The 18,909-nt window shown below is 38.3% G+C and overlaps 1 protein-coding gene across 7 annotated transcripts in view; it reads left to right on the top strand.

Annotated features, from left to right (window-relative positions):
• SMOC2 (SPARC related modular calcium binding 2) overlaps nucleotides 1-18,043 on the top strand; it is a 150,001-nt gene extending 131,958 nt beyond the window's left edge. For 2 of the 7 annotated variants that reach the window (XM_040598447.1, XM_040598450.1), the window contains exons 10-13: nucleotides 9,810-9,912; nucleotides 10,841-11,088; nucleotides 13,623-13,663; nucleotides 16,409-18,043. In XM_040598447.1, coding sequence (XP_040454381.1) covers nucleotides 9,810-9,912; nucleotides 10,841-11,088; nucleotides 13,623-13,663; nucleotides 16,409-16,432 — 416 coding nt within the window. In that variant the 3' untranslated portion in view covers nucleotides 16,433-18,043. Of the gene's footprint in view, nucleotides 1-9,809; nucleotides 9,913-10,840; nucleotides 11,116-13,619; nucleotides 13,664-16,408 lie in introns of all 7 variants that reach the window. The other 5 variants (XM_040598444.1, XM_040598449.1, XM_040598443.1 and 2 more) reach the window with 3 other exon arrangements.
• Nucleotides 18,044-18,909: the final 866 nt, after the last annotated feature.

Genomic DNA, 18,909 nt, shown 5'->3' with positions numbered 1-18,909 from the left:
TGAGACTGTGTTTGAATTTGCAGTGTTGGGTGTCTCCAAGTATGGAGTGTGGACCTCTAGTTTTGAATAAGTGTTTTACATTCGTTCACTTGAGATGGAAAATGACGGCTGTTTACTAAATCAACATTAGAGTATGTATATTTATACCAAAGCAGTATTCACAAGAGAGTTTGAATGGAGATGTGGGGTGTATGGATTATAATCACAGTCATTATTTCAGTTCCCGTCACCAACAGGCAAGCACTTACTGCTGCAAAATTCATAGCTGGAAATCAGGTTATTTATGCATGCACAAGAGGGACTTGATTTTGCTGGGTATGAGCATCTGGGATGCTGCTGTTGTACATTCATATTGTATTTTCCCCTATAGCCTGCAATGCCCTGGGCACAAAGGTGTAATGTGATGTCTTGTTCTCATCTCTCCATTTATGCAGCAGCAGACAGCAAGATGCATGAGAACCTCCTTTGTGTGTTGCTGTACTGTGTTATCAACAAATGAGATTTCATGGGCTGCTCCAGAAATAGGACACACACACTCCTATAACAGTGTCCACACGCTAGTTTTGCAGCATGCCATGTCATGTCAGCCTCTGTGTAAAATGGGGTCATGTATTTTATTTTTTCAGACCAAGCCTGACTGCTGGAGGGGTATGATAGGGTGTTTCACTATCTCTTTGTTTCCTCTCGAGTCCCATGGTCAGTAAGCCTGAGAAGGTTTTAACTTTTCAATAGCCTTTCTCTTCAGCCCCATTGGATATTACCTGTTAATACCAAGTGACTGACTCTGGGCAACATGATTAGCATTAAACTCCACAGCCTCTGCTGAAGCTGACAGCGTGGCCTTCTGCACAAATACAAGGAAATCCAGGCCTTGGCATGGCTGCAGGATATTCCTAGCTTCATTCCTGACCAAATGCAAGACGTGCAGCACACGAGGGAAACAGACCACACTGCACACAGTAAAACTGGCATCCGACCTAGCTGATCCAGTGAGGAAACCATCCTTATGGTCCATAATGGAGTGCTATCGTGTAATTGGATCTCCCTGATGTAAAACGACCCAAGGCACTTTGTAATCAAACCACATGCTGTAAACTATTTTACATGAAGTCAGCTGCATTGCATCCTTCCTGGCAGACACTTTTGAACCATAATTACATTCATCTCCATCTTTAATTTACTCCATTGTGCTTCTGTCACTGTGTTCATTTCCTCAGCACTTACTGTAAATTGCAAATTAAGGGTGACATGATTAACTCTGAATTGCCCTGCTTTTTGGGGGATGAAGTCAAGCTCATAATTACTTGAACATTATTTTATTGTGGTTTAATGAGGTACACAGTATTGTATTTGGCTTGGAGGATCCATTGCAAATAGAGGTCAATTTGCAAAAAAAGTTTGTTTGGAAACCTGCTGTAGCTACAGAGATCTTGCTCTGTCACCCCTGGAGAAGTGATCTGGGTAATGATGAATTAGGAGTGCACCTTCATTTTTAAATTAAATGAATAGTGTCTAACTATTAAGGCCTGAGCCTTCAATCTGTCATAGTATGCCCACTTCCTTCAGCAGGAACTAAAGGCTTGCTTAATATCATACCTCGTAAAAGTTTCATACTCAGCAATTGTAAAGCTGTATTTATGCATATGTATTAGTAATTTTACAGCTTTTTTTTATTTAGTAAAGGATGAACCACTGAGATTTGAAATGGTATTTGCAGAGGAAATCTGTCATGTTTCAGGGAAAGTGTCCAGGAAGGTAACACAACTGCCAATCCCAAATTAAATACTACATAAAGAGAGATAGATATTCATGATGCCAGGTTTCCAAGGACTGGTTCATTCCATAGTGTTCAAGTAATTCTTTAGTCGTTCTTGCTGACTCTTATTTCACTTCAGTTGCTTCCAGGATTTCCATTTTATAAACCTCTTTTAATCACTGCTGTAAAAAATTCTGAGTTAAAATTCAGTATATAGTTAATGTTCCAAGAATTAGCCATGCCTACCTCCCCTTACTACCAGCTCCTCTCTGTGTTGGAAATCCAATTTCTAAATCTTTCATTTGCTAGTTATGGGAGTGAGGGAGAAAAGATAATCAGATAACATAGATGAAAATGTGTCCTAATTCAAATTCAGTACTTATAGGTATCTGTTTAAGCAAAATAAAGCATGGGTAAAATTCTGATACTTCACCTGACTGCTTGCAACATAGCTAGATCTTCTGTCTTCTACCTCTTTTCTGCCTCTCCCTTATCCATCTCCTTTTCCAGCTCATCCCACACCACTCAACAGTATGTTTTGTGCCCTTGTGGCAGTGACTTAACTTCATAATTGGTGGTTCTGCCACTGCTTCCATTTCCAGGATAGAGACACCAAGTCACTGCATCCATGGGACTCCCCATTTGTGCACCACAGGTCAGGGTTGCTCTGTACCATCTGCATTAAAAAAAAAAAAAAAAAAGAAAAAAAGAAAAAAGCACAGTTCTTCAAAGGCGCTTTAAAAAAAAAAAAAAATCCATCATGTATTTAGCAGTCTTTGAGGGACTGAAAGGCATCTTTAATGACTATTGGCCCTACATCTCCATCCATCCTGTCTTATGACAGTGTAAGAACTGCAGACAGGCATGAAGGTTATGCTCTTTTCTCTGAAAATCTAGTTCCACTCTGTGGGCAGGGACTCTGAATATTGCTCCCACATAAATGTGTGCCTCTGAGCTGATAGTTTCTAACTCAGCTCTGAATTTCCTTCATCTTTTGCTTTAGTGAACATTAAAGAATAGAGACTTTTTTTTGTGCCTTTAGCTGAGAGTGGATGCTTTTGAGATTTTCAGTTGATGCCTCTGATGATAAAAGTGAGAGATACCCAGAAAAGTTGAAATCAACACCAGTTTGTAGAAAAGACTGTTTTTCATGCATGTTTCCAAGGAGAAGACTGCTTAGATTAATTAAGTAATGTAAAAAACATCCCCAGTAAGCAAGTCCCCATAGTTCAATTTTTCCAGCAGGAGACCTGAATTGTGCGCCTTATTTCTGGGGTCACTTCCATAATTACAACAACATACTTTTTTTTTAATAGCTTTTCCTTTTTAATGGATATTTAAATGGAGGTGATTAAATTTGGTTATTTCATACCCATCTCTTGAGAGGAGACGTAACAGCATGATGAAAATACAAGTGAATTGGAAGTAATAAATGTCTGCTAAAAAGGGCTGCGTTTTGACTTCCTAAGTAATATTGGTTGTTAATTGTTGAGACTCTCAGAGTGATAATGCAGAGATTCAGATGCTTGCCATACTATACAAAACTGGATTCCAAAATATTCAATTGTAATAAGCTAGTGTTGAAAGTGTTACTGAAATCAGAAGTACCAGCTATATATCTCAGGGACAGGCAGTCATGAAATTGGACACGTGAAGCGATAGTATAACCTTTTGAAAATGAGATCCAGTCGCTTTCCCCTTCTGGCATTTTTGGGGGCCTCTTTCTAATCTTGAAACTCTTCTCTCCGTGTCCTAATCAGTGGGCTGATTGACTTGTGTCACTGTGCCAACAGTTCCGTCAAATATGTTGTCTGTCTTACGCTGGAGCTGGACCCACATGGCTTTATTGTAGATCATGTTAAATGTAAGGTGACAAGCCTCTAAAGGTTAGGAGTTTGTATTGGCACAGGCTGAACCTAAATGCTCAGAATTTCAGATTCTTCTCAGCACACTGAAATGTCTTTGGCCTGCAAAACGGGGGTAGATGTTGTGTAGGCAGTGTTTACCCAGTAAAAACATCAGCTGCCTTGTGTCCAGTTAGGCAGCAAAGGAGCAAGACCTCCTTACCATCTGAGTTTTCAGATCTTTTTTCTGTTCCCAGTCAAAACCAGAAAGATGAGAGTCTACAAGAGAACGTTTAAAAAAAGCACATAAGGTCCACAGACCTTCTCAAGTTCTGCTTTGAGTTTTGGATAGCATCTGAGAGGATTACAGTGTTCTAGCTGGTTCATCCCTGTCTGTTCTCACAGTGACATTTCTGCACTGTTATCAGCAAGAAATTCACTTCTCAAAACCCTTTCCGAGTCTCATGGAGGAAAAAATAAACTAAAAAGTGGTAATCAAAAGTTAGTTATTTCATGCTGCCTGTGTTCTGACGATTCTCCTTTTTCTTGTTTAACAATAATATTACAAGAATCGAAATAAATGTAATGAACTGCTTGCTTTTCCTATCAGCAAATGCCCTAGCCTAACTTTATCATTCAATTCCCTGCAAAAACTGTTTATAGGATCATATACATTTCTGCTAGGAACATTATCTGTTCTTTCCACAACATTTACCCAAAGAATAGCGGAGTAGTTTGAGTCTCAATGAACTTAGAAAACAGATACATATAGAATTCATCACAAGCAGTTTTACACCACCTGGAGTGTAAGTTAGCTGGCTGGACTTGCTCAGTAGTTAATGGGGAAGAAGAGACACATTTTAAGGGAGAACCTATCCTGTTCTAAGAAAAAGTTTAAGGTAGTTAGGATGAGGGCTTTCTGAATTGGTTCCTTTATATTGAGCTTAAATAACTGTTACGGGTGAGACACCTCATTTCAGCAAGCTCAAGTTCAACAAATCCCACTCAATGTACTTTGGTATGATATGAATGCCTGGGATTGAAAGGCTGGGCCTTGAGAGAGCATCCTTTGTTAACTCTCTTGGTTTTTACCACCTGAAATTAGAACAGAAAGATCATTTTACAATATAACAAAAATAAGGTTAAATATATGCGGAGAACTGAAATCTGCTTCCTGCCGTTCTCCAGAAATAATGCTTCTTCCCTGTAAGACATCGATATCTGGGACTACAAAGCAATGGGTCTGTAGCTCCCTTCCAGCTTACATCTACTTCATTATTTCTGAAATTTGGGTAAGCACATATAAAAGAGAATGTAGCTCTGAGTTTTAATTTAATTCATTTAATTGGTAAAATATTTGAGAGAGAGAAGAGAAGAGAAAATAAAAATAATTAAAAAATAAGAATAAAAGGAAAAAATAAAAGGAAAATAAAAGAGAAAAAGAGAAGAGAAGAGAGAGGAAAGGAAAAGGAAAAGAGAAAAAAATAACAAAGAAAAAAAAGTAATCCCTGAGGGATGTTAGCAAGGAGAGAGATGATCATTTCATAAGGTTCTCTAGGACAGAGACTAATAGATAATTATTGTTTGTGAGGAAGAAAACTGCAACAAGCCATAAAATCACTGACTGTTGAGGCCATGATTTTTAGTCTCCATCAAAGTTACAAATTTCTGTTCCCAGGCTCTTCTTTTGAAGGGCTTTTTTTTTTGCTGTAATTGGGCTCAGGAAGTCCTCCAAAAAATTAGGAAAGCCCTCAGCATATCTAGACAAACACAAACTTGTGATTTATATGGATCAACAGAAATAAACTCATGAACTGTACGTATATGTGTGCGTAGAGCCCAAGAAAAAATATTTTCCTTGTAGTGTCTGCTCTTCCAGGATAACCAGTAGCACTGACAAGCTTTGTTAAATTTTTTTCTGCTGTATGCCACTATATTTTAAACTAAAAGAGGGTAGATTTAGGTTAGATGTTACGAAGAAGTTCTTTACTGTGAGGGTACTGAGACACTGGAACAGGCTGCCCAGAGAAGCTGTGGATGCCCCATCCCTGGCAGTGTTCAAGGCCAGGTTGGACAGGGCTTTGAGCAACGTGCTCTAGTGGAAGGTGTCCCTGCCCGTGGCAGCGGGTTGGAACTAGATGATTTTTAAGGTCCCTTCCAGTCCAAACAATTCTATTATTCTAAGGATCTATCATTTCAATGAAGTAAAAAACTGCCCAAGAAAGATGAGTAGTTCTGATCATTCTGATTTTTGGCAGATCAAAACTTACTTATACTCTTCAAATGTGTTTCAGTGGTCATTGTATTTGAGTGCACTGCTAAGCCTGATAGTCATATTAGCAAACAGGGAATAAAAAAGAAGCTTTAGATTTGCTAATTGGAAGTTGTCATGCTTTTAATTACTTGAGTGACTGACTCAAGACAGTTTCCTCTCTTGCAGGAAGATTACTGTAAACTCCCTTTTAAAGTGATTAATCCTATCTATTGTATTCACATTTTTACAGAAATTAAGAAAATATTTTAATACTTTCCTAGCCATGACTTCAGATGTGTTGTAAAAGATAATCTTCCAAGACTGACAGTAGTAGATTAGTATCAACCAAGCAGGGAGCTCCAAAGCACTTGGGTGCATATTTTAGAAGGTTTACAGACAACTGCCCCACAGATTTAACACCCAAAATCCATCCTCAGTACTAAAGGTAGATATATTTATAGAGAGACACATGTACATATGAGATATATAATGTATAATGACGATTCTTTGATTACCTTTATATTATAGCTGAAATGAGGTGTTTGCATATTCCCGTCATTTGTGGTATGTATGTGTTGGTCTAAGGTTTACTTTGGGTAAAACTATCCTTAAAGCAAACACTCAGTTCTGTGTTATATCTTCAAACCTGTAGGTTAATTCCATGTGGTTTCAACTTCAACCCTTTAACAACAAATTATTATTTATGTAAGCTGTCAAATCCACACAGGACAAGCAGCTGCAGAAGAAGAAACTGAAGCACATAAACCATAGTGAGAAGCATAAGGCTCCCATAAAAGACTAGTCTTTCCCTTTCTGTATTTAGTCCAGTAAGAGTGAATTATTCATTACAATCAAGCTAAAGCTCCCCTAGTCTCGCCATTTCATCCACAGTTTGTTGAAAATTAAAGCTCAGCGTGAAGCCTCCAGAGAATTATTCAGAGTTAATAACACGTGCAAAGAACAGAGATTTCACTGTGAAGTAAATTGCTGTGTGATTGCCCACACATCAGCAAAAATTATAATTGGGAGAAACTGAATATTTTCTCTGTATTTAACTGGTGAGGATTTTGTGGGGTGTCATTTTACATTAAGTAGTAGAGTTATAGTTCAGAATGTTTCACAGCAACTGATTGTGTTTGTTTTAACAGTGAGATTTCTATAAGAAGATTTCTGTTGCTGTCAGCTGCTATTGCAACTTCATGCAACACATATTTATAAACCTTTCTTAATCTTAGGGAGACTTGTCAGAGAAAGGTTTTAAACTATGGAATCTTTTCCCGTCATTTCTTGTAAATTTAGGAGTTGATACTTTCCCCTACCTAGCTGTATCTCATAAATAGCAAGCTAAGTCATGATTTTGATCTCTACATTTGTAGCATATGTACACTCAGCAGCTCCCTGAACAGCAGTGGAAACTATCTAGAGCATACTTATGCATTTCTTCCAGATGTTTCAGGAATACACTCATAACTGACATGAAAAATTCAGGTGGAGCACCTAAATCAAATTGGATATTAATATTATTATCTATCAAAAAAAGGACAGAGAAAGAAAAAAAGTAAAATTGTCTTGTATCTATATTGCACTGCATTGTTACATGCTGAGGTATTGTCTGCATTTTCCACAAGCCCAGTATCAATTCTCAACTCATGTTTGGAGCAGGATTCAGGCTTCTGCCTAATGACAGTAACACGACCTCAGCACAAAACAAATAAAGCCTGTGTCATTCAAGATAGGTCTACACGGAGAGCCTCAGACAGACCTCTTTCTGCATGTTCTTTGAAGAGAACCAGCTCTGGTCCACAGGCCAAGTATCCTTGCTACGAAGATGTAGTGCTCAGTAGGTTTGCTCAGACATTTAGTTGCGTGGTTCAGACAGGTTGTCATACTAACATGACTGGATGTGCCTTCTGCATGGTCACTGCTTGGGCTCTGCCTGCTCATCTCTGGGGAATCATGCTTTTGTGACTTGCAAAGTTATGTGGCTTCTTTTAAATCTCAAAGCACAACTAAATTACACAGTTGCAGTGTCTGAGCCTTACAGCAGTTTCTTTGCTCTAGAGAACACACTTACGCACAGAATGCTACCAGGAACCTGTTGGTGTAGTCTTCTGTCCCTTCCTAGTAATCTCTTGCCACCCTTCTAATTTCTGTGCCTTACAGAGAAAGCTCAAGTGCTTGTCTCACTGAACTCAAATTTAGGATTATAGTCATAGCTGTGGGGTGGGTTTTTTTTCTTTCTTTCTTTTTTTTTTCCTTCAGTTGTAATAGGAAAAAAACCCCACATGGTTAAAGGCTAAGGGAAGAGGAACATATCTAGGAGAGTGACAACTGGTTTCAGATGTGTACTTTTAGTACAGTGAAACTTGTTTCAGTGAATTCCTGTTATATGCCTTTTACAGTTACTGGAATAAAATGTCCTTGGTGCCAAAAGCAAACACATAAGAGACAGAGAACTCCTAACTGCATGAATGTGTTCGACAATAATATGTAGTGGGTGCTGCTGCTATGCATAATAGCTGAGCTATTCTTACTGCAACACAGCTAAGGGCTAATATAACACAGGTTCATTTCCTTGGATCAACATGGGATGTATTAAAAAATAATTTGCTGGGCAAGATGAGGCTTTTCAGGCTCAGATAATCCTATTGCCTGCTCCAGAGGTTGCTGAGAAGTGTAATGAAATAATGAATCCCTACTGATTGACTAATCTTCCTTTTCCACAACACTTCAAAGCATTTCCCTTTTTCACTTAAGAACAGAACTGTGGGTAAGTGGGCCTCCAGCACAGAATTGTCTGTGAAAGTCCTACTGTGGGCTCCAGCTTCAAGCTTGTCATATCTATGTCACTGCCCGTGGATCATCCTAGAGTTTAACTCAGGGGTCCTCAAACTTTTTAACCAGGGGGCCGGCGCGTGGATGAGGTGGCAGGAGGCCATCTGTGGCTGCTTGGTTTCCCCCCCCCAACCCCCAGCAAAGGGGGGGTGGGGGGGGTCTGTAAATACGGAGGGCTGGATTGAGGACCCTTGGGGGCCATATCCAGCCTGTGGGCTGTAGTTTGGGGACCCCTGGTTTAACTCAACTATTGCAGGGCTAGGGGAAGACTTGGTGTTTGGCTTAGGGCTTTAGGGAAGAGAGGAGGAAGCAGGTGTATTGTATAAGCAAACCTCCATGTGTCAACATCCATGTGCTTGTCAGATGAATTTATCTGCTCAAGCTGCACTGCTCTAAGAATGGATCTTTCAGTATATGTTTATCTGATGTATTATGTGTCTGAAATGTGCTGTCCGTTTCCTTCAGAGAAGAACTTTGTGGCATAAGGAATGTAGTTATGAGGATGATCTGGCATCACCATAGGATGTCACAGTATGAACCAACGTACTAACTTAGCAGGATCCAATTGGGCTAGGTGCCATATAATGAGAGTTAACCCCTGTCCAAGAAAAAAGTGAAAAGGGCAAGGAGTTGACTGTCATTTTACAGAGAGGAAGACCAATGCACTGGGAGAATGTGTCTTGAGAAAGCCAATGGTAGTTCAGAGGAGCAAAAGTGGAAATCTGAAAGAAGTGTTCTGCTATGGGCTTCTAGTCCGTGTTTCAAGTGGTCTGTGTCATGTATTTTGTAATTTCAAAGCTTTACCTTTCAAAATGTGACACCCATAGAAAACAATACCTTGAAGAAGGAAAAATAATGGACAAAATTGAAAGAAAAGCACCTGTGGTATGCAAACCAGGTTCTCAGTTGGTGGAATTCAGAAGTATGTTTCTCTATTCCTGCTCTATGATACAGATATGTACTTGACTTTAGATGCTTGTCTTTGAATTATGTTATGAACTTGTCCACAATTTGCGAGCGTTTGTGTACAAGGGAGTCACATTAAGTTTGAACTATTGTTAGAATTCAGATTTTGTAAAAAAAGGAAACAAGAAAAGAAAAAAAAATTCTCGTTTTCTAGGTTGTCCTGGGGCCAAGAAGAATGAGTTTCTGACTAGTGTTTTGGATGCATTGTCTACAGATATGGTGCATGCAGTCTCTGATCCATCATTGTCTTCTAGCCGGTAGGTTCCAGATCCTTTTAGTGTGTCTTTAAAAGGATTCTTGCAGTGATGAATGAATTGTTGAGGGCTTTGAGAAGTAATTCTTCTGCCTTCACAAAGGGTAAATTGCCAAGAACTTATATGGGAGAGTTTACTTCAAAGTTACCACGGTGATAACTGTTCTTCATGGTAACCACTGGACTATGTCCACTTAAGAGATGCACTTGATAGCTGATTTCTCAGCAGCAGCAGAGCTTAAAGTTTATCTATAGCTGCTGGTACAATGTGTCTCAGTCTTTGTTCTCCTCTGATGCTTTACTTAATGAATGTGTGCTACCTTCCCAATTCATATTTTGCCTAGTTGCTTGTAAAACGAACAGTCACAGATAGAAATAAAAATGCGTACATGCTGTCAAACTTTGTGTGTCTGCAGGTCAGTTGCTCACCATCTGAGGAAGAGGTGACATTTATTGTTATAACTTACCCAGTAATTCAATACATTTAGGTATTTTATCTCTAAAAGCATCCATCGTGGGTTGCAATTGGAGCCTAGGTATTTGGTGATGCTGACTGTTGACCTACTTCATTTGGGTATATTACATGTTTTAATGTGTCTGCGATCTATGAAACTGTCTTCTCTTTTATTTCTCTCTTCACTTTTCTCTGTTTCAGGAAATGAAAGGGGAAAGCACTATTTTCTGAGCATGGTGCTGACCTCAACACAGTTTCAGAGGCTTACCTAAGAGCAGATTCCAGCTCTTAGTGTAAAATTTAGGATACAGTTGTCCAAAGAGAAAAAAAAGAGGCATTTGCTACAAGAAGCTATTGTCCAAAAGCAGAGAGGTTTATGTAACAAAGTATCTGACAGTGATTTAACTATTCTGAAATAAAGGTAGAAACTGAGGTTTACGTATCAGGATGGAGACTAAATTCTTTTTTTCTGTTTCAGGGTTTCAGAGCCTGATCCAAATCACACTCTGGAAGAGAGAGTGGTCCATTGGTATTTCAAACAGCTAGATAAAAATTCCAGTGGTGACATTGGCAAGAAAGAAATCAAGCCATTTAAGAGATTCCTAAGAAAGAAATCAAAACCCAAAAAATGTGTGAAGAAGTTTGTGGAGTACTGTGATGTAAACAATGATAAATCCTTGTCAGTTCAGGAATTAATGGGCTGCTTGGGAGTAACAAAAGAAGAAGGTAAAGCAGAAACAAAGAAACGCCATAGTAAGAGCCTTTTCTAACTATTCTTTTCGCTAGATTCTTCAAAGATGATGAAGTCTGATATTTGTATATGCCAGAAGTATACAAAATAAAACAATACACCTGTCTGTAGCTAATGCAGCTGTTGCTTAGGACAGATGGCAGGAAAGCTGCTTCTGTGTAGGCAGATCATCACTTTGCTTCAAAAGAATCAAAAACTTCCCATTTATTCTGACCATTAAATGTATTACAGTAGGAAACCTAAGAAGATACAATAACATTAACATTCATCAAAAAGTCATTTTAATGTTACTACAGTACTATGTCCTGAATGAGTGGAAGTATCACACCTGTGCTTTTTTGGATTCCTGCTGGGAAGGAAGAACATTATTGAACTTTCTAATGACTTCTCACTTCTCAAATGTGGTTAGAGATACAGTGAGGAATGTGGTCATCTGCCAAACAGGTGGAACAGCTGCTGGTACACAGCCACCTTACCTTGCTGCCAAACTGGTAGAAAGGGGAATGACTAACTACAGCGTGTAATGGTCCCTGCAGAATTCAATCACACAATTCCTAAAATGAGGAAGGATTTAGAAAACCTTAATTGTAAACAACAACAGCAGATCCCATTACTGTAAGAAGTTGTAGAACACAAATTGTTTTGTTTGTCTGGGACCTTCAGATGAAGTCAGGGCAGTAAAACAAAGGTGTCATAGGAAATGAAAAGCAAGTCCAGTGGGAAATGCGGTCAGAAATAAAACAGTTTCCACAAAATTGGATGTATTCGCGTCTAGAAAGGGAATACTGCAGAAAGATGGAACAGCTTTACATTGTACTAATAAAGTAAAATGTCTGTGGCTCACAGACACAGATCTCTCAAAACAAATATATCAAATCCAGGGGTTTTTCTTCTGGGTTTTGTGGACCTATATAATAACACCTTGCAATTTTCACTTAGGTGATGAAAGTAAAAAAATGTATATGAATGTGGATGATTGTTACCTTTATGCTGTAGATGTGGATACTGAAAAATAACTTTTTCATTTACACTATTTGGCAACTAGTGTTTTAAAGTGAAGGCCATTATGGTCACTTCATATGTTAGCATCCATTTCAAGACACTTCTGTCCTGCTGCAGCTGACACTCCTTGGTCTCTTATTGTAGATTAAATTTGGGTTCAAAATCATTGCCCCAAGACATAAAGGAAAGCTATAGCAAGACTGAAATCAAACCCCAGTTTTCCTTGTGCTCATTCCATTGAAAAAACAAAGATTACAATAAACTACCTGTTTTGGAAAAGGAAGTTGTAAGATGCATGAAATTATATGAAGAACACACATAGATCTAGCTGAAGTAAAAATTACATTCACCATCACTGGAGATTTTTAATAGACTGTATTCAAGAATAAGAACATGCATTTTTTTTTTAAAAGAAAAAATACCTCAGAACTTTTGCATTAAAAAACTAGTGGCAACCGGTTGGAAAAAAATTCTAAACCAAATCATTTGATTGCTTTCCTAGAAATACATACTTTTAAAGACAAGACAGTAAAATTGGCTTTTGTTGGAATATCAGCATTCTCTTTTGTTTCTCCTGTTTGACAATTAAAATTTCCTTTCTGATAATCCTTTCACTTGCACAAAATAAATCAATTGCCACTTTGCTATGGCTAGAGTTATGTTTCTAGGAATAGGTGAGACCCCATCACCTGAGGTGTGAGAGATGAGATAAGGAGGTGGCTCTGCATCATTCTGTGTGAGTCCCAGTTGTCTTGTGAGAGCCACTGGAAGCAATGTAAAAGTCAGACAGCTGCAAAACATACTTTCTCAGGGGAATGCTAGTTACTGCAGTGTTTTTCAAGGTCCCATTTTGTTCCACTTTGTCCCAGTACAGCTTGACTGACTAGAAAACTGAGATGGAAATCAGAGAGTGAGTACCTCCCTAGCCTCTCAGATTTGCTTGTGGAGTTGAATGGGCCAGCAGACTCATGTAGCTGTGGGGTTTTTTTTCCCACATTTAGAGCACTGTCTTGGGCTTTGCCACTAAGAAACTTAAAAAGCAGTGATAACCATGTTGTTTTACAGATTAAATGCAAACAATGTCTTTGGCTTGTAGAGCTGTTCCTGTGCAATATATTTAAACAAAGTGAATGCTTTCCAGACAGTCTGCTTGTCCATGCTTCTTTCCCACCAGGGATAGTAGGCTGTATTTACTACTAAAGATTTGATAAGTTGGAAATGCTCAACACTGACTAGATGCAATCTGTCCTAAGCAAATGTCACATATTAACTGTCAAGCAATGCTGTCATTCAGCTTTCATATAACTCCATGAAAGAAGCAACACCTGTATTGAGGAGAGAAAGAGTGGATGTTTCAATGAAAGATATGTAAAGTTTTATCTCATTTATTGAAAGTAGTTACCCTGCTCTAAAAATACCTTTTCAGAATGAAGGCTTCAATTCTTGGGGATGGTACATATAACTTAGGAGCGATATTTATAATGTTTTCTTTTCCCTCTTTTAGCAGCCCCTAAAACCAACACTGAGAGCACTTCATCCAGCAGGCAGGTGAGTAGTGAGGAAAGATCTCCATTCCTGCCTTGCCCAGCTGAACTTCTGGGGGTTTTAGCAGTTATCACTACATCTTCAAACTGCATTCATCTGTCATTCTGCAGACTTGCCAGGAAAATGTAGAACAGCATCTCGATTAACAAATTTTGACTTAAGTTCTAAGGAAAGCTGAATCAGTCAACGACAGGTGCAGAGTAAATGTGCATAAATGCAAAGTGAAGTAGGCCTGCATGCGGATGTTCCTAGTAAAGTGGCATGTATGTTAGTCATAATTGGATGAAAGTAATTGAGCCCTCGTATAAGTCTTCTGTATTCCTGAATGACAGCATTCCCATACACTTTTAAATGTGCACTGCTTTATTTTCATTTACCTTTTCCTTTAACAGAATTTCGTTAACTTTCTTGTGTGTCATATGATAGACACAAACATACTGAATGCAATTACACTTTGTGAACAAAGCCATGCATTTCCCATGCTCTATGAAAATCTATACATTTCACAACCCCCATATTATATGGTGGCTTTAAACACCTTTTAAAATCTTAGTGTAGAGAAAAAAGCTGTCACTTGCAAATTCCTTTGCTGGCTGAGCAAAGTGATGCTGGAGAACTAGGATTTGCATCAATCTGCTGATGTGTTTTAAAACTAAAATTGATTAGGTCTACAGAATGGTTGTAGCAATTGTCAAATGCCCTGGCAACATAATACATGATCTCTTTTTGCATTAATTTTCTACAAAGACTTTATTTTGTTTTTCCCAATAACAGCAGTGTGTGTCATTTGTGGAGTTTTGACTACTCAAGGCATTCAGAGCTACAAAAGGCACAAAAAGCAGAGTTTTTAAGTCAAGGGCTCAAGTGGAAGCCCAGGAAAAAAGATTGAAAAAAAGTTTTAAGAAGGTTTCTCATTTGTGTGCGTCTATTTTTGTTTACTAATCCTAAAGATGCAGTTTTCTGTACATCGGCACAACTTCCTAGCACTTTTGCATGGGTCTGAAGAAGGACTTGTGAGTCTTCCAGCTATTGAATGGTCTAGTAAAAGAATCATTTTCATACCATTCCTGCCTCACTTTTGTATTAATTAGAGGAAATAAATGATTAGTGCCCACAAAAGCATCAGTAAATGATGATTTTTTTTAAAAAAAATATTTATACAGACTTATTATAAGAAAACTCAAGTAACCTGCACCTGGGAAAATAGCAATTTGGCTAAAAATATCCCAAAACCATAGTTGTGGGTAATGTCTTCCTATCTATCAGAAACCTAGATTAATTTGTTAAAAACTGAACCCAGGGTGAACCTGCCCACAAGCCAAGAGAAATCTTCTTCTCATTGTTGCCAGTCAATTTGTTAATTGCTTTATCTCTGATTTGTTTGATGTTAGGTTCACAGTTCCTAAGGCAAGCTCAACATTGGTTGTGGGTTCTATGAGAGACCTCCTACATACCTTTGATGGAACATAAAATATTCTCACAGCTAGAGGGATGTGATAAGTTTCTGTTTGTTTAAACAAATGTTTGTGGTCTTAACTTTTCAAGTTCCCCCCACAAATCACTTATGCTTTAAACAAGGCAGCCTGAAAACAATTATCCCGTCGGAACTCAAAAACATTCAAAAGGGTTATTTTAATTATATAATGGCAATTACTGGCACACGTGCATTACACTTGAAGCATGACAAGCCCTCTCCCCTTTCTTGAAATCTGATCCTGACTTGCAGAATGTGTAATAAAAGTGTGCTAGAGCGTCCATGTTTTTTAATTTTGTTCAATAATTTTGCTGACTCAGCACCAATTATTTTAAAAGCTGTTGCTGACAAATGATAGCCTTGAATTAAGGCTGGCTCAGCAAACCATCTGTTGGCAGTTTCGTACTCGAACAATACAAGGCTGCAAATGCAGAAGGTGGCTTTCATCATGAAAGTTTTAACTTGAAAGGAAGTTATTGAAAAGCAACTGGGCTGGGCAGGAGCCACTCAGAAGAAACCACCCTACGAAGATGGAGTTATCAGATTTGCATAATTTAGGAGATGGGCACTCAAGAGTTCATTTTCTACTAGTTTCCTGTGGCAGTTCAGTTATATGCATGTTTGTGTGTATTTCGGCATGTATTCCTAAATATTATTAATTTTTTTACATATCTGCACATCTGTATGTCTACACGCACATACAATCTTACTGAAAGAAAGGACATATAGATACCTATAGTAATATGCTAACTGAGTCTCAGCTGTGGTCACTCTAAAAGAGGTCAAATACGTGATGGATCTGACAGAACTGGGTTAGTGGCCAGGTCAGCTGGCAGCCTTGCTCAGCTCCACCCCGTCCAACAAACATACACATACATGCACACACACTCTCAATGAGACCCAGAGGACCTTTTGCAGCCTAGCAAAAAGTTTACAAGGAAACTATAGATTTTTCATAAGACTTTGGCCAGTAGCCCATTCCTTATACATCACATGCCATAGAAAGGTATATTGCACCAGGGACTTGCCCAGGCAGGTGCTAAAACTGTGTGTTTGACAGGTATAGATTTAAAGAGTCCATAGGTAAGGAATAGTAAAGATGTTGATGCCATGAAGGACTACAGGGCAGGGTTTTTTTATTCTCTCTCTATATTTCTGCAGAACTCTTGTTCTGATAGTGGTATGTGGACGCTGCTGAACATACAGATACATGTTTATACCTGACTACTTGAAAACATCATTAATAATGCAAATTTTTTCAAACTTCCTTTCAGCAAGTTTCTAAGAAGCAAGGGTGAACACCTTATTGATTCAAGGCAGATCTCTGACATGTGGGAGATTTCCTCACCAAAAGGCAATAAAAACAACTGTAGTATTTGCACTTTGTACTTAAAAATGTAAATTCACTTTGTAGAAATGAAATATTTAAACAGACTTTTTTTTTAATCTGTGAAAATGTAATGGCTAGTTTTGAAAAATTATCACATACAATGTATGTGTATTCTTTTGTTTTCTGAAATATGTAAAACGTGTTGGAGATGTAAAAGTTTGCATTTAAACCACTTTTTAAAAAATAGCTTTTTGGCAAACAGTAGCATAGAAACCTGATTCTATGTATTCTGGTTTCAATAGTATCCCTTGTTTTTCTTAATCAATACTGTCATTTAAGTAGAGTTATGCTGAAAAGTCTACTGTACTCTTAATTGTGTCCAAGCAGTGTTGGATGTTTCAGGTTTGCAGGACTGAGGAAAGTGTGTAAATTGCTGTTTACTTGGGTTTGCAGTTTTTAACAGAACAGATTTTTCATTGTTGGCAATATTTTATTTCATTTTGGATTTATTGTTATTATGATGCTTTCCAAAGATCATGCAATGAGAATGCAACCACTAATGGATTCAAAACAGTTTTTCTGCACTTGGGATACTTGTAGAAAATTGTATCCATTTTTGAGGTGCCTTCCATTATAAGTTTTGGTAGTATTTTTTTCCCTGTTTGTTTTCACTTGTGTTATTAATACGGCAAACCAATAAGGAGAAGGTGGATTGTAATGTCACTCCAGTCTGGTTCAGCCTGGGCTTCCAAGCATGTTTCTGTGGTCAGCGCAAAGCAGGAGCAGAGTTTATATGGGTCAGAACTGTAAATCTAACTATAAAGAGGCAGGGAAGGCTAAACAGGTTGTTCAACCTTTTCTTTCTCCACACCTGGCTGCCCCCATCAACTCTTTGGTTTGCCTTGGGGTCCACTAGAGGTAAAGCTGAACAAATGATGAACAGTTGCCATCAGGAGGGACTACTAACATCACCCCTGCCTGAGGCTTTTTCCTTGTTGTCTGAAAGAAGTTCTCAGAAGTTTTCGTACCTTCTCTGTCATTTTTCCCCCCAATACTTTTTGGTGTGTGTGCCTGAGGGGAATGAGAACTTGAGGATATGAATTTAGAGCAGGGGACCCAAGTGAAAAAGGTCCAGCTCTTTAACAACTGTGAGTTACAAGCAGCTGGGTTGATTGACGCAGTGGTAGGTGGACTGCTGGCATCTAGGAGCTGACATGAAACAGCAGGAATGTTGCAACAAGCAGTGATTTCATTCTGGTTTATTTAAATAATGTGTGGGATCTGACATGTGACTAGGTAATCATAATAGCACCCTGGCTTGAGCTTGTACCTAGAAAAGCTTTTTTGCAAATTTAAATGTTCATTTCAATTTCAACATATGCTGAAGTGATAGGAAATACTGTATGCAATGGAATTGTACCCCAGAAATTGTGTACTCTAAGCTTTGGCAGCAGGAGGAACCAAGATGCAAATGAGTGTTATCTTTTATTTTTGTTTTAAAAAGTATTTGTTATTCTTTTATACTGTTAAACTTTTAATTTAGTCCTCTTAATAGATTAAAGATCAATATGTTATCAAACCATGCTGGTGGATTTTCTTCTGCAACACAGATAGCCATGTTTGGAAGCAAGTACACACAGTTATGACTTCACCACTCCGTTGAGTTTACAAGAAAACTCATGACTTTACATTATGTCCATCTTCTCATCTTCCCTTGCCCCTTTATTGAATTCTCTCCTATGGTCATTCATGCCTTATTCATACCACTGCTTTCTCAAAATAGGCGCTTCTAGTTTTAACCAAGCACAGCCTTGATACCAGAAGGAATCCATGTGCATAGGCCCTTAGGCTCAAGCTACAGTACCAGTGTTCATTTAGTTCCACAGTAATTAATTAGTTCTAGTTTTTATCCTATTCCATGTGCAACAATTTAGTTTCAATTTTAGTTCTGTTCTTATTAAAAGCACAACATATATTCTGCTTCTCATTGACCAATATTTGTTCTAGTTCCAGCTATTTTTGAACAAATTTATTTAGAGTTTTTATGAAGTTGTAAGTAGAAGCCTATTAACTTTAAAAATTGTGTATGTGTTCAATGATTTTTCCAGCTTGTTGCAACGTCCATTAGTCAACAGGCCACACAGTAAGCAATGTTCCAAGTTTTGTCAACACTTTGGACAACTTTCACATTTTATTTCCAGCCCTAGAAGTAGGCCAATTTCATAGTTGCCGTTTTAGCAGAATCACTTGTTTCTCAGTCTTGTCACAGCCTAACAAAATGCCTAGCTTTCAGATACTCCTTTTGCAGAATAGGGACCTAGATGATTGCTCGAAATGACAAATTTTCTTGCTAATGTAATTTCAGATAATAAGAGAAGCATCAGTCCGTATGAGAATAAGGGAGAAGGCTCAAGCTAAACACTCTACCGCCTATAACAAAGGAAT

Source organism: Falco naumanni, chromosome 6 (genome assembly GCF_017639655.2).
Source record: "Falco naumanni isolate bFalNau1 chromosome 6, bFalNau1.pat, whole genome shotgun sequence".
Lineage (NCBI taxonomy): Eukaryota > Metazoa > Chordata > Aves > Falconiformes > Falconidae > Falco > Falco naumanni.
This window is presented reverse-complemented; position numbering and strand designations above follow the sequence as displayed.